Below are 16231 nucleotides of genomic sequence, written 5' to 3'. Positions count from 1 at the left end.
CGAGACGCGCAGGCGCCGGGAGGCCGGGGGCGCGCGCCTGGCTCTTCAGTCGCGGCCGCTGAGGGGAAGAGGAGATGGGCCGCCTCGCCGCCCTTTCGCCCTGGCTGGTCGCGGCCGCGTGCTTCCTCCTGCTGGCGTTCCTCTGGGGGGCCGAGGGCTTCAAGAAGAGAGGACCCGCCGTGACCGCCAAGGTGACTATGGCTGGGTGTCGTTCCCTCGCCAAGGTGGTCGTCCTGCCCTCTCCCTTTCCCTCCCCTCCTTCCTTGGCTTGTGGGTCAACGTCTTTCCACGCTGGCCTCCTCAGGGTTTCCCAAACTTGGCTCTCCGGCTTTTTTTTTTTTACTACAACTCCCGTCATCCCTGACCGCTGGTCTTTTTAGCTAGGAATGATGGGAGTTGTAGTCCGAAAAAACCCCCACAGCGCTGGAGAGCCAAAGGGTTGCTATGGCACAAGGAAAAATGCTGGCCACCACCTAGGCATGCAGATGTGCTTGTAATGCCAGAAAATTGCTTTTCCTCTCTAATTTCCAGGTGTGTGCTTGATGAATAACCAAGCTTTTTGGGGGGTGGAGAGGGGCTGGAGGCGAGTGAGGACATCATCATCATCATCGTTGTTGTTGTTGTTGTTGTTTTGTTGTTGTTAATTGAATTTATATACCCGCAGGTCTCAGGGCAGTTCAAAGGATAAAATCAGATGCTCCCATGTTGGGTGAAATTTATGTTTTACATGCGTAATAGTTCCTGCATATCGTATGAGAGCCACAGGCTGGACACAAGCCTGTGACCGTTCAGTAAACTTGCATCTTATGCGCGTTTAACGTGTGCACATTCAGCATTCAGGCCCATGTAATTTAGATAATCACCCACCCACAGTAGACTGCTTTCCAAGGTGAATGTATTGTTTGCACATATCTTGTTCCCTACACTTTATGTTGTTTAATCCACGGTGTGGCCGATATATTCTTATGCAGTAGACTTTTGCTTGTACATCTCTTAAGGCAGAGCTAGGCATCGAAAAGAAACGGGGAGCTGTTGCGGCATTCTAATATTGAGATGCGATGGGGACTTTGTGGCCCTCCAGATGTTGCTGGATGACAGCTCTGATCCACCCTATTGGCCTTGCTGGCTAGGGCTGAAGGGAGTTGGAGACCAACCACATCTGAATGGCCGCAGGTTCCTCATCCCTCTTCTATTGGATGCAACTGCTCTGTGATTTCTCCATTGCTACTACTGATACCCAGTGAGGTGAGGTGGTGAAATGCACAGAGCAACTGTGTATTGTTGGTGTGAGGACTTCAACTTGTGCAGTGGGGGTTCTCCCAATCCCCTCCATACCCTTTGCATCTCCACAATTATCTTGGGGTGGTGATATTGGGAGCATCCCCAGAACAGCTTGCAGAGGGCGGAAATGGTGGGGGGTCATGGTGAGGTTTTTTAAAAAAGAAAATTCTGTAGATGTACAGTGGTACCTCGGGTTACATATGCTTTAGGTTACAGACTCCGCTAACCCAGAAATAGTACCTTGGGTTAAGAACTTTGCTTCAGGATGAGAACAGAAAGCTTGCTCCGGCAGCGCGGCGGCAGCTGGAGACCCCATTAGCTAAAGTGATGCTTCAGGTTAAGAACAGTTTCAGGTAAAGACGGACCTCTGGAACGTATTAAGTACTTAACCCGAGGTACCACTGTACATCTCTTGTAAGGTAGGGATGTGTACTTTAGGCAACTGGAATATACATTGGATTTTGTAGAAAAATCCTGGTCTGCAGCTGCTCCTCAGTTAGTGAGCAAAAGAGAGCAAAAGCCAAGTGCATTCTAGCATTTGACAATCTACAGACCTTGGTGAGGGCTTTAATTCCTTCATAGTAGTAGTCATTACAAGATATGGCGAGTTTCAGCAGATATTCCGATCAGCACCAATTGATGAGAAACCCAGATTTTTGCTTTTAAATGGTCATTTAAGAGTAAAGCAAGGGAAGATTAATGGGTATTTTTTATGCTTCCTTCTAATGTAACTTAATGTGTATGCTTCTTCGGCAGCATATGCAATCAATTTGGCAGTATTTAACCATCTGTGGTAGTGAGCTCAGGGGCCCCTACCTCTGACCCCCATTTTTGAAAGATGTTTTTCTCCTGAAAGCTGGATCATCTCACTGCTTTGCCACCTCTCCCTTGTGTTCTGTTTTCCTGACATGTTCTCTTCTTGAAGAAGTGCATTAGAGAACAGGTACTATGACATCAGCCTAGTATAAATTGTGCCGTAAAAGCTGTAAAAGATTGACATTCTGGTATCAATTAACACAGATAATTCATCTCAATTTAATATTCCTCTGTGTGCAATAAATATTCTATAAAAAAATTAATATTCCTCTGTGTTTTGCTTCCAAGGCAATAGATAGTCATTGAAGCTTGAATCCAGATCTGTGCATCATTTTATAAGTAATAATAAAACATTCTTAGAAATGGATAAAATGGATTTGGTCAGTGGGTAGAGAACTTGTAGCCCTCCAGATGTTGGCATACAACTCCCATTACTTCTTTCTGACCATTGACTGTACTGACAATGAGCTGATGGGAATTGGAGTCCAGCAGTATCTGGAGAATCACAAGTTTCCATCCCTGGATGAGGCAAAAGGAAGAATTTGAGAACGAGTTGAATAGACCTCATGGGACACTCACAATACTCTTGAAACTGGTTGCTTCCCCTCCCCTTTCATAATGAATGGCTGTCTCATTAAAATTTCTTTAATAATAGGATCAATAACACAGTGGGGGTCAGATAAACAGGAAAGAGAAGGCAATATGAAGACAACTGAACACAATAAAATGAATACAGTAAAACAATCCCTTTTGAACAGGCACTTAGATCTTCTTTTTACCTGTGTTGGGTTGGTTGAAAGGGCTTTAGGGCTAAACTAGATATGATGCTAAATGCATCACTTGCTATTGTGTCTTTAATTTTTCCACCATTGCTAAAAGCAGTGCAAAATTCAGTAACTTGGAGAGCTTCTGCAGCCTATTGATAACATGAAAGAATACCCGGATTTATTTATTTTTTAAATCTCATTGGTATTGTGTGTTTTCTTAAGCTTTTATCCCTTTCTGAAATATGACACTTTATGCATTCTGTACGTCGTGAAAAATCACGTCCACCTGACCTAATATTATCACAATCACCCCCTCTAATCACAAACTGAGATGGTTGAGTGTTGAATCAACACTGGGAAGAGCTCAAAAAGGATTGACCATGCTCCAAAGCCACAAAATGTTGAATACTGGATAATAAAATGATAAAACCATGGAGGGAGGAACAGCCTAATTGAACTCCTTATAGCTTATCACGAAGCTGGAAACCTGAATAGGGATATACTGCAACCCTTTGTATAAGGTCCTACTTGTACACTTGTATTTCAGAATTCTCAATTCCATCTGACATTTCCTTTCACTTACCTCCTATGAGAGGTTTGAATAGCTCCATAACCAGATGAATAAAATAAGTTTTCTGGATATAGCTTGACATTTCATATCTTAGCTGATGTTTCTTTTGTATTGAGAAGGTTGAAAGAATTATATGGAAGAAAGCATCTGGCTTGCATGTATAAATTGGACCTTTACTTCCTATTTGTCCGAATTAGTGCCACCAGTGTAACAGGTTGCATTCTATTTGTTGAACTTTTAGAGGGAGATAAAACTCCCAGGAATTGCCTGTCTGATAATATTGTAGCTTTTTAAATGCAATATTGAAAATAGTGAAAGTGAAGAATTAATATGCAGAAATCCTTTTTATAAAAATGCTGTGTACATTGTTTGATTGATTATTATATAATTTGAAAGGAAAAAAATGTAATACCAAGTCCTTTGATCCAGCAGCGCTCACGTAATCAGAATGGGGAAGGTGATACTTTACTGATGCTTCCCCCACCCCAAATTTGCTCCAGAGAGTTAGGGGATCAGCATGGGAGGGGACCCAGAGGGCTATGGGGGCAAGGTGGAATTGGCAAAAAGTCCCTTCCCCACTTCCATGCCTGAGAGCCTCCACTGCATCACAGGTCCTTGTGTGCACAGGCAGAACTCCCATGAATGGAAGGGCACCTTTGGATCCTACCAGACTTATTTCTTGCATTAATGATATTCTGTGGTTTTCAATTATTGCTTTTATGTTTTTGGAAATTTGTAGGTATTCTTTGATATACAGATAGGCGGCAAAGATGCTGGCAGAATTGTAATTGGATTGTTTGGAAAAGTAGTACCAAAGACGGTGGAAAACTTCGTTAAACTAGCAACTGGAGAAGTAAGAACTTTTTAAAAATGCTTTGTACATGCATTTTAGTGAAAAGATAAATGCAGTTTTCTTTGTGTGTGTGCGCACACACATTCATGTGGTAAAAAGGTAAAGGTAAAGGTACCCCTGCCCATACGGGCCAGTCTTGCCAGACTCTAGGGTTGTGCGCTCATCTCACTCTAGAGGCCGGGAGCCAGCGCTGTCTGCAGACACTTCCGGGTCATGTGGCCAGCGTGACAAGCTGCATCTGGCGAGCCAGCACAGCACACGGAACGCCGTTTACCTTCCCACTGGTAAGCGGTCCCTATTTAACTACTTGCACCCGAGGGTGCTTTCGAACTGCTAGGTTGGCAGGCGCTGGGACCGACGACGGGAGCGCACCCCGCCGCGGGGATTCGAACCGCCAACCATGCGATCGGCAAGTCCTAGGCGCTGAGGTTTTACCCACAGCGCCACCCGCGTCCCATGTGGTGCAGCATGGCAAATACTCCATCACATTCTAGTGAGGTTGAAATCAGTAGCTTCGACCCTCCTCTTCAGTTTGGAGCTGGGGCAGGAATTGTCCTCCCGAGTTCTGCTGCAACCAGAAGCACAGTTAAACTGTGAATGTCTGCACTGCCTATGCTTGGGTGCTTTGGCTCTGAGTGATGGTAGGCATTTGGAGTACCTTTTTTGCTCAACACTAAAACAGCTTCAACTTTATGGAGATAAAGTCAGAGGTTGCTTTGCACTGCATGTCGGAAGTGCTCATAGGAACATAAGAAGAGCTCTGCTGAATCAGACCAGAGGTCAGCATTCTTGGTCTCACAGTGGCCAACCAGGTACTTATGGGAAGCTGTAAGCAGAACCTGTGTGGAGGAAGGCTCTTGATTTCCAACAGCTGCCATACAGAGGCATACTGCCTCCAACAACAGGGCATGGCATCATGGTTATTAGCCCTTGATAGCCCTGTCTTCCAGGAATTTGTCCAATCCTCTTTTAAAGTTGGTGGCCGTCACTATATCTTGTGGAAGCAAATCCCAGCATTTGTGCTGAGCTCAGATATCCAAAACAGGTGTGGGGATAATCACTAGCCCACTTCTCTAGCTCTATGGGGGGAGAGTTAATGCCTATCTGTAACCTCATACAAAGTTGGATTAAGGGAAGGGTAGAGTCCTGAAGACTGGAAGTGTTGTCTTGGTGACAATGACCAGCCAAAATCCGTTGAACCCTGTTCTAGTGGTTTCTCTACTTTTTGTTGGGTAAAGGTAATGTAAAGTTAAAGGACCAATGGACGGTTAAGTCCAGTCAAAGGCGACTATGGGGTTGTGGCGCTCGTCTCACTTTCAGGCTGAGGAAGCCAGCGTTTGTCCACAGATAGCTTTCCGGGTCATGTGGCCAGCATGACTAAACTGCTTCTGGTGCAATGGGACACCATCACAGAAGCCAGAGCACACAGAAACGCCATTTACCTTCCTGCCACAGCAGTACCTATTTATCTACTTGCACTGGTGTGCTTTCAAACTGCTAGGTTGGCAGAAGCTGGGACAGAGCAATGGGAGCTCACCCTGTCGCAGAGATTCGAACCGCCAACCTTCTGATCAGCAAGCCCAAGAGGCTCAGTGGTTTAGACCACAGCGCCACCCATGTCCTTTACCTTTACCTTTTATTAAAAAAATATTTTATTAAGGGTTTTCTTGTTTTACAGTGTAAGTGTAATACTTCGTATTTTTTTCTTCCATGTAACATTTTTACAAATCTGTTTCATTTGTTGAGGCATTAGGGGGAGAAGAAAAAAAAAGAAAAAAAGAAAGGGGGTGGAGGGAGGGGAGATGGGTGGGGGTGGGGTCGGGTAGCGGTGTTTCTATTATGCTTAATGTATGTAGAGTTTGGTGTCAGTGTGCTTGTGTTGTTCACTTGTGTTCCTTTGGTGGTGAGAGAGGTTGGGGTTGGCCTATGGTGTGGTTGTTTGTTTGTGATTGGCTGTGGTGATCTTTGTTTTCGTGTGTGAGTGAGGTGGGTGGGTGTTTTGGATCAGGTTAGCCATATTGATTTGTATGCTGTTGGTGGATTATTGTCGTTGTCCTGTTGGGCTGTGTATGTGAAAAAGGGGAGCCATACCGGGGTGAAGGTGTCTTCTTCTGTTTGTCCCCGTGTCAGTTTCAGTTTATTAGTTAATTTTTCTAGTAGGACTGTTTCCCATACTATTTGGTACCATTGGTCCATGCTTATTCCTGACAGGTCTCTCCAGTGTCTGGTTATGGTGTTTCTGGCTGCTGAAAGTAGGTGGGTTATGAGTTCTTTTTGGTGTAAATGGGCATTCTTGTCTTGGAAGATGTTTAGTAGGGCCAATTCTGGGGTGAAGTCTAATACTTGCTTAGTTATTTTACATATTTCTTGTATGGCTGTTGTCCAGAATAGTTGGATTTTGGGACACTCCCACCACATGTGGAGGTATGTGCCTGTGGAGGTGCACCCTCTCCAGCATTTTGGTGAGGTTCCTGGGTGTATTAGCGCTAGTTTCCTTGGTGTTAGGTACCACCTGTAGGTGAGTTTCAGTGTGAGTTCTTTTCGTTTCGTTGATATGGATTTAAAGGGGGGTTTAGACCACATTCTGGTCCATTGAGTGGGGTTAATCTCATAGCCTATGTCATTCTCCCATTGTTTTTTGATTGCGTCTAGGGGATTTGCGGGATTTTGGAGTAGTATTTTGTATATTGCGGATACCGTCCCTTTACCGTTTCCCTTTGTTGTTAGGAGGAGGTTTTTAAAGGTTGTCAGGGGCCTAGTTGCTGCTGATTTTACTGTTGGGTTGTTTAAGAGGGCATGTAGTTGGTGTTGTGTTAACCAGGGCATTTGGGTGTCTTCTAGTTTGTCTTGTATTTCTTGTGTTGACAAGGGTTTGTTATTTTTATAAAAGTCTATTAGGCGATATAAGCCTTTGGTTCGCCAGGTTTTTATCTGGAGGTTTTGTGCTGCATGATGGAATAATGGGTGGTACGCCAGGGGGATTAGTGGGGATGGGGTTGGGGATAGTTTGCCTATTTGTGTTTTCCATGCTTTGAGCATGGTCTGTGTGTACCTGTTAAGTGTTGTGGGAATTTTCTTTAGTTTGTTTGGGAGGAGTGGGTATGTTGTGGTGCATTTACCTTTACCTTTTTGTTGTGTGACACATCCTCAATATAATAAATAATAAATTTAATAAATTATTTATTATTTATACTGTAGGGCAGTGGGTTATTGTTTTGGTTTGTTACTGTGGTGTGTATTTTTGTGATTTTCTATTGTAAACAACCCTGTGATCCTTGGATGAAGGGTGGTGTAGAAATTTAGTAAGTAATAAAATAATAATAATTAATTGACACAACCCCATCCGCCATCTCTTTTATCTCAAAAGTTCAGGGTGGCAGGCATCTTGTTGTTAATCTTTATTTAATCAATTGTTTATTTCATTATAGTGTATAGTATTTTGCCGAACTGAAATCATGCCATTCTGAATTTTGTCTCGTAGAAAGGTTTTGGCTATAAAGGAAGCAAATTTCATCGTGTAATCAAAGATTTCATGATTCAAGGAGGTGACTTCACAGCTGGAGACGGCACTGGGGGTAAAGTTGCTTTCTTTTTAAATGAATTTTATGCATAAATGTAAAAGATATAGAACTATGTAGCCCACCTGATGCCAGTGACCAAAGTCCAGGAATGATGTACAACAATCAAACAAATCTAGAATATAAAATAATCATAATTTTCTCAAATTTAGAAAAACCAAAATTGGTACATCTTTGGCCAAACTAACTGCTATTTACTTAGTGGGCTCTATGTCACTGACTGATCAATAAACAACCTTCCTGTGGCATATGTAAATAGTTAATTTTATTGTGATATAAGCATAGTTAAGGTTAATTTACAGAAGAAAACACAATTGATGTGGGATTTAATCTGAGAAAAATATTTCTATCTTGATGCAGCTTCAAAGAAGCAGTTCTCTTTTTCCTTCCCAAAACCATTTCCCCTGTATATAGATAAGTTCAGCATCGGTAGTTGGAATTAGGTCCCACTGTGTTCAATTCTCACCACACTTGAGTGGGAATAAATCCAATTGACTAGGTCTTACTGCTACTTACTGCAGATCCACAATCATTGCCTTAATGGTGTTGAATTTGAATGTAAAAATACAAAGTGAGGCAGAGAATTGTCATATTCTGATTTAACAAATAAAGCTTTCAAGACACATTTAAAGACTAATTTAGTACAAGAAGCAAGATTTAATTTCATTTGACCTGTTCTTGCAGAGGTGATTTAAATGTAGCAGCAGACATCTGCATACACATCTCCTGTTCAGATCTTGAAATGAGTGTCAAGTTGGGCAAGGGATCTTTTTGTGTGCTGTTGGATGGAACTAGAAATTAGACACATTACACATAAATGTTTATTAAGCACTTGCATGACTAGCAATGTCAGGACAGCTTGTACAGAAAATATAGGGATGGAATAAACTACTTTACACTGTCCAAACCTAAAGCCACACTTTTTTGGGGGGCTAGAATCTTCTCTTCTTCACTACTATTTAAAGTAAAGCCTTAAACAGTAAATACCCTTAAAGTACTCAGTTTTTTTTGTGCCTGCTAATTATTTAACTAATACAGATCCATAAATGAATCATCGCTGCATAGTAGATATTAGACAACTAACTACTGTGGAGAAACTGCCACTAATATGGGATGTGAGTATAAGCAAGGGGCAAAGCATGCTTTATTTGGCTCCCTCCCCCCTTTTCTAGTCTGAAGTGTCTGGGGAATTTTAGTTCAGATATCTGCTGTAAAACCGCCTGCAGTTGCCTGTTGCACTGGTTTCCAGCACTTTTCTGAACCCAGTACTCAAGTGGATGTATGTAGTGCAGGAGAAGTTCTGGTAATGCTGGCCCAAGTCATTTTGCCACTCAAGGCAAAGGAAAAATGGTGCCTTTACATGTACAAAAGCAAAGCAAACTGCTAGTTGACCCTTACGGTACTTCAATATTTGTGAGTCCTATGATGCATCAATGGACAGCAGCCTAGCTTAGGGGGTGCAAGCTAGACAATGTTTACTTCCCACCCCCAGCTGCTACTTCCTAGAGCAGCTGCCTTCCTCTACCTAATGTTAGGGTCAGGCCTTGCTTCTGTCGGCTTTACCACTGCCAGTTACCTGTTTGGCAAGTATGGTGAATTCATTCCCGCTCTTTCCCATCTTATACATGCATCAGCTTGCAGATGCATACTCTTGATCTTGGCCAGGGTGGTATTATATCACCTTAGGGAACAGCACCCCGCCCTCCGCCCTCTGAAAACAATTTTTATGGAAATGTCTAGAAAGAGATGCAAGCTGATTTCTCCTATTGCTATAGTACGCAAGTTGCAGATTCAGTGAACCTTCATAATTTGTTAGTGCTGAGGAAGCAGGGGTGCATTAACACAGCCAGTGCCTAATTACATTGCATGCTGGGATTGCTCTTACTGTGGCAGTTAGCATGATTCCTGGTAGCTGATTCAGCAGACTATCTAGGAAGTTCCATTTAGGTACACTGGTGAGGTTGAGGCAGTTGAATGTGTTCTGGAGATTCAGGTGTTGGCCTATATCTTAAACCCTTTTAGAAAAAAAAGTCTTAAACAAAAAATTGTTTCTTCTGATGTCTTGTTTCCCAGGAAAGAGCATCTACGGAGAGACGTTTCCTGATGAAAACTTTAAACTGAAGCATTATGGTATTGGATGGGTCAGTATGGCTAATTCTGGCCCAGATACCAATGGTTCCCAGTTCTTCATTTCTGTGACAAGGCCTGGATGGTTAGATGGAAAGCATGTAGTGTTTGGGAAAGTCATTGATGGAATGGTAGGTGAAAAATAACTATACTAGCTTTGTTCATTAGTTGGAAGCAGTGGGTATAGCAGAGAGGGGCTAACCTGTGGCTTGAGGGACACATCCTCCCCCACAGTAGGTTTTTTGTGCCCCCATTTATAATTATTATTTTCAAAATAAATATTTTTTAAAAATGATTGCTCCCATAGGTCCCCCACTGAGATGCCAAAAGGATTTTTTTGTGGCCCTGCAAGGACTCGTAAAACCAGTCCATTTGAAATGTTTCCGATTGACCACTCCCATGGGTACCCTGTAGTGACTGTGATGTCACAGCATTTTTGTGAAGTTCCCCAAAAATGTGTCCTTTAATTTTTTTTTAATGGCCAAGCTCACTTTGACATGTGTCCTCCAGAGATTTGAGCATGGGTCTACGTGACCCCTGGCTGGTTAGCCATCTGTGGGGTATGGGTTACTGTTTGTTTTAAAAGCTTATCTAGAATTGTCTACATGAGTTCTGGTGTAGCCTCTGCTTTATAGGCCCTTAGCAATCTAACTGTTCTTAGTTATGATATATGTGTACACATCACTAAAGTGGGGAACGACATTATCATCATCATTGATTTATTCAGTGCTTTTTTTCTAAAAAAAGTTTAAGGGTACTCTCATTTTGACTCAAGAAAATCGCCAAATCGGGTAAAAGAAATACAGTAAATGGGAAAAAGTACAAAGATTCACAAAATGTTTAGCCCCCCCCCCAAAAAAGCACTGGATTTATTAATCACCTTGTACACAACTGTCTCCAGGTCGTGCATAGCAAGAACAATTAAAAACAGATTAAAAACAGCAAATACATTTAAAACAAAATTAAAATATTAATGCACATCAGGCAGCTGGCTACTGGTATTCATATTTTGGTAAACTTCAGGACAGAGTGCTGTAATTTGCTCTATGTGGAGCTTCCTTGTGAAGGACTAAGACTGGTTCAAAACAGAGTTGCCGGGTTATTGGCTGCAGTCAGTTGCTGCAAACATCTTGCTGGCGTTTCACTGGCTGTGATCTGGCGCAATTTAAAGTGCTGGTGCTTCCCTTTAAAGCCCTAGGCAGCACAGGGCTTGCATAGCAAAATGAACACTTGCCCCCTTTTCAGCTTGCCTGTGCGTTGATGGAATTTTTGGATGCCCCCTCTGTGGTAAAGAGTGGTGGCCTAGGTAGGTGGCCTCTCCAGAGAGACTTGCCTGGAAGCCCACATCTTTTTTAGCACCAGGTGAGGGTGTTTTTGTTTCCAGCTTTTAAAGTTTAAATATTGCTTTTAGATGCTGCTCCAGTTTATTATTGTATTTTAATTTTTTAAAAATGTAAAACTGAAAGCGTTGACATGTGGGACATAAATGCTTAAAACAGTTTCTAGGGGATGGGGCAGAAATGCAGGCTCTTGGTGCCCACAGAGGTCTCCCCCATTGCCAACAAGGGTTCTCTTTCCTGCCTTGGCTGAAATAAAGCCTGAAAGATGGCTCTCTACTGTAGGCTTTTTTCAAGCCGAATTGTGGTGTGTGGGGCACTTTGTGGGGTGGTGTCTACAACTATCTCCAGCTGTCACTTCCCATTTCAAAAACACCCCCATGCCACAATTAGGTTTCAAAGCAGCCTACTATTTTCTATCAGAAGCACAGAAGCAGACTGATTGTGACCTTAGTGGGGAGATACAGAGCAAAAAAATATATAAGCAGGAGTTAAGGGAAATCCCACAAAATGTAAACTCAGCAGTACATATCACATCTATGTTGTGTTTGACACCAGAGGTCAGTTTTTCTTCTTCTTTCAGTTAGTGGTGCACGCCATAGAACTTCAGCCGGTAGATGACGATGACCGCCCTCTTCAAGACTGTGTGATTGTTAACAGTGGAAAAATAGATGTAAAAGAACCGTTTGTGGTTGAAGTAGATGACTGGAGAAGTTGACGACAACGTGAGCAAAGGAACTGCAATGGCTTCTCCTCTGGCTAAAAGCAGGCAAGGGTATCTGAAGATTCTTTTGCAAGAGAAAGTGGGAACCTCACAGGTAGCATTGAAATATCTATGTGCTAAAACCAGAGGACTACTTGATTGCCTTTCCAGGAAGTAGTTTTATGGGGGAAAAACATTAGAAATGTATTGACTTAAGTGGTTGAAGGCAATAATTTTCCTGCTCTTTGATTATTCATATGCTACTTTTATTAACAGCTCGCCCTCATTCTTTGGTCATGCAAGTCTTCCACCTTATGGATAGATCTGCTTATAGGGTTTTATAAAATATCTCCCCCTGGAAACACTAAAGCATTTAGTAGTTTGTGGCGAATGGAAAACACACTCCTTCAGCCTGCTCCTCTAAAACATGTTCTCTGCTTCAAGCACCTGACACAGTTCTCTTTTCATATAAAGAATATTTGAGACTCTTCTTTCCATTCCTTTTTATAACGGGTTTCCTGCATCAATGATGGACAGGTGTGCAGGTCCTATGGCATGTATGATGAATTTAAATTTGTTCGAATTCAATATATGCAGAATGTGAGCGTATTACTGTTGCAAATAAGTCTATACCCACTGTTGTGTATTGATATTTTATACATACATTAAACTTCTGCTAAAAAGCTATTCTTGTTTTTTGAACATATTGCCCTGTTTGCCACGCAACAGTATAAAGATGTAAAAGTATTTTCATTCGCTGCATTTGCATGTAATGCTAAACCTTGATTAGCTACTTTGGGGATGAAGTAGAAGGGTCTTGAGAAAAATGCTGGGCTTGTGTGGTGCTCCCCTTGCTCTGCAGAGCGTTGGGACTTCTGATGCAAGGTTACTTTCACTTTCAAAGACATGTGGCTTAGTATTAGTTATGAATCAGATTTAATAGTTTAAATCCTGGTTTGGTATACATTCATACCTCATGTTACGGACACTTTAGGTTACGTCTTTTTGGGTTGCGGACTGTGGGAAACCTGGAAGTACCGGAACAGGTTACTTCCAGGTTTTGCCACTCACGCATGCGCAGAAGCGCCAAATCACGCCAGCGCCTGCGCAGACGTGGCACTTCAGACATGTGAACGCTGCGGGTTGCGGACGTGCCTCCGTCACAGATTAGGTTCACAACCCGAGGTTCCACTGTACACTCTGGGGCATAATCCATGGATTGAGACTGTCCTGTTTAGAAACTGACCACAAGCTGTGATTCCTTCATAACTCTTAACACAACCACCGGACTAATAGAGCAGCAAGCATTGACAAAAGAATTCAACTGAGTAGGTTGCCATTAACAAACACTAGAATTAGACCGGAAATAGATGCACGTCAAACGCTAACGTATGCAATGTAATGCCAATATTTTATTTTGGGTTCTGACATCTTGTGAAACATAAGCATATGGTTCACTTAGACAATTGACCTCTGAATATTTATTAGCTGATTATTTTTACCCATCATGTTCTGTCTGCTTCCTGCTACATAATGGTACAAGTTAATTAACATGGGAAAGTTATGCTCACCAAACAGAGTGTCTTGGCTAAAAGCACAAGGTTTGTTGCCAGGGTCCTGAAGTAAATTTAAGTCACACTTAAGATAATATAGATATGATATAATCACATCAGAAATACTAATAATAAGCTTAGATTACATTTCAAGTTTGGGCAGTAATTCTCTTAACATTTTTTTCCGGTCTTGCCTGTGTAGTAAGTTGCCCTGTGTATCCACTGCCAGCAGTGGATACTACACTGAGACAAAAGGCTTAGTGTAGTAATTTATTATTTTAAAAAATCAATACATGATGAAAGTTGTTAGTGTAATTCAGCTTATGAATGTCAGCTTTTTAAACATTTGGAGTTGGGTAGACAGATTCAACAGTAGCGTTTTCTCCATTCATAATTTTAAAAGCAGCAATATTAGTGATACACTAAATTAATTTTAAAAGGGGAAATGTTCCATCATTAAATATCGTCTCCACTGTGACCACATTCTGTCGTCTTAGGAGTTTTACTAAAAATGTGCAGTTCCAGGAAGAGGATGAGTTTATTTCAGTTACTATCCATCCAAACCCATTTTCTACCTGGGTTGTAGATGAGGATAAAACAATCCGCGGAGAACACCTTCAATAACTACGTTTGGAAAGTCATCTGGAAAAAAAAGGAAAGAAGAAAAACTGCTTTCTTACACATGTCAATACAATATAAATGTTTTTGTAGAACTTAACAAGGCAAGGCCCAGTGTAATTTAGGATATTGCATCACCACCATGTTTATCCATGCTCAGGATTGTGCTATTAGTAATGCTGTTTCAGCACTAAACCCACTTTAGTGTAGCACTGGGCATTGCCTGAATGCACTGCCAGATTTGTAGCTTATTGATTTAAAGGGATGTTCTAATACTTAATGCTGCTAGGCTCCAGCTCTTTATCTGAATCTTTTCTCACAAGGAAGATGGATTACACTGGCAATTCAATTTCTAACAAAATCTCAATACACTTGAAGGAATTCCAAGATTTCTACTGGGAATACTTCACAGCAGTTTTTCCATTGTAGTTTACAGCACTGTTTAGTCCAAGTTGACTGGAAGAGCCTGATGCCATCCCATAAGCATCCTTAAAGCATCTAGTCAACGTAAAGGGACAGATTCTTGCAATAAGTTCCAAAGGAATAGTATTCCTAAAAACAAAGGATGCTAATCATCATCATAAGGTAAGCTAACGGGAGGAGACTTGCAGAGAAGAAATGCATAAATGTGATTAAGGCATATTTATTCTACAAGTCCATAGCATTTTCTTCAGTTTTGTGTTAACTCTAAACAGACATAGACAAAGCATTGTGAAGAAACTAAATATAGTAAGACTTAAGTAATTTATTTAACAAACACTGATCCATTATTACTGTTCAGGGATTTTGACTGCTGTAAATGTTCAACATAAGCCAAACTTTTGTGGTGGTGGTGTTGTACTACCCTTCATCTATAGATCTCAGGGCAGTTCACAACATAAAATTACAATACTATTCAGCAGTTTTTAAAATCAGCTCTTGGAATTTCACAAACACTTGTCTGACCTGAAAAACTAGGGGCTGCCCCCTGCTTGCCAGCCCCCTTGCCATTCCTCCCTACATTAACCCCTTAGAATTTATTCCCACACCATGAAACTGCTAAGATCACTTATGAAACTCTTTCTGAAGCCTTTTCTTCTACTTGACAGCCCTGCTTTGCATTCGTTTTCACCTTCACTACCATGTCCATACTTCCTCCTCTTGTGCAAACCTCCCGCTGCACATAAACCACTTTCTGGGTAACTTCCTGCATTTTCCTTCTCCCACACATTGCAGCTACTAAGCGCCCCTTTTCACCTTGCGCCCAATTTTGAAGTCACCATCCTCTCCTACTCCTTTCATGTCCTTGCTTCCATCTTCACTCCCATTTCCATGCCTCCTATGCCTTCCCTTTTGGGACGCCCCCTTTTACACTTTCACACATTTTCCTACACCCCTCCTTACTTTTCTCAACTCTTGCACACAGATCACCCCCATTTCCATTCCTTCTCCCCCTCTTGCCTAATTCTGCAGCCCCCTTTGGGCACACATCCCATGATGATATATGTTACTGTATCTTTAAGATGACTACAGTCTTAAGAGCAAGCCTGTTAGCTTGTTCAGTTAGAGAAGGTAAAGTTCAGTGGTCAGATGTTGTATGGGTGTTTGCTTGTTAAAAAAATATCTGTTCTAAATTACTACATTGAATCTGGAACTTCAGACAACACATGGTTCCAGGAGTGAAATACATTGTGTGAAGGTACTCTGGAATATTTGAGGGCTCCAAATCCTTTCTCTCTCACACATGAAGCAGCTGAGGAATGGGAGAGAGAGACGTTTGAGTACAGCAAGAAGAGGAATGCTGAAAGGGAAAAAGTGGCTGTTTTAAATGATGGAAGTTTGAGTAAAGCAGGGGTGGAGAGACACTGAGAGGAAAGTGGTGGTTATAAACGAACAGAAATCTGAGTAAAGGTGGTATGGTGGAACACTTAAAAAAAAGCACACCCATTTGAAGAAGGAGAAACAGCAGTGATGGGTACAAAACAGAAACTAACATCAAAAAGCTAACACAACTGCCCTCCAAACTCCATTCCCGCTGCACTCGCAGC

The 16231-nt window shown here is 41.9% G+C and overlaps 2 protein-coding genes across 2 annotated transcripts in view; one reads left to right on the top strand and one right to left on the bottom strand.

Annotated features, from left to right (window-relative positions):
- The first annotated feature begins 38 nt into the window (after positions 1–38).
- PPIC (peptidylprolyl isomerase C) lies at positions 39–12720 on the top strand. The gene is made up of 5 exons (XM_083577183.1): positions 39–191; positions 4175–4288; positions 7770–7863; positions 9940–10124; positions 11914–12720. The coding sequence occupies exons 1-5, from the start codon at positions 75–77 to the stop codon at positions 12046–12048; spliced, it is 645 nt and encodes a 214-aa protein (XP_083433309.1). The 5' UTR covers positions 39–74; the 3' UTR covers positions 12049–12720.
- Positions 12721–13425: 705 nt separating this feature from the next.
- The window catches only part of SNX24 (sorting nexin 24), a 77610-nt gene continuing 74804 nt past the window's right edge, over positions 13426–16231 (bottom strand). The window contains exon 7 of the mRNA XM_083577226.1: positions 13426–14228. Coding sequence (XP_083433352.1) covers positions 14158–14228 — 71 coding nt within the window. The 3' untranslated portion in view covers positions 13426–14157. The remainder of the gene's footprint in view (positions 14229–16231) is intronic.

This window comes from Podarcis filfolensis, assembly GCF_964270895.1.
Source record: "Podarcis filfolensis genome assembly, chromosome: 11".
In the NCBI taxonomy this organism is placed as follows: domain Eukaryota; kingdom Metazoa; phylum Chordata; class Lepidosauria; order Squamata; family Lacertidae; genus Podarcis; species Podarcis filfolensis.
This window is presented reverse-complemented; position numbering and strand designations above follow the sequence as displayed.

Coding starts and splice junctions, on each gene's coding strand:
- PPIC (XM_083577183.1), top strand. CDS start 75: ATGGGCCGCCTCGCCGCCCTTTCGCCCTGGCTGGTCGCGGCCGCGTGC. Junction 4,289..7,769: donor TTAAACTAGCAACTGGAGAA/GTAAGAACTTTT, acceptor TTTGTCTCGTAG/AAAGGTTTTGGCTATAAAGG. Junction 7,864..9,939: donor AGCTGGAGACGGCACTGGGG/GTAAAGTTGCTT, acceptor CTTGTTTCCCAG/GAAAGAGCATCTACGGAGAG.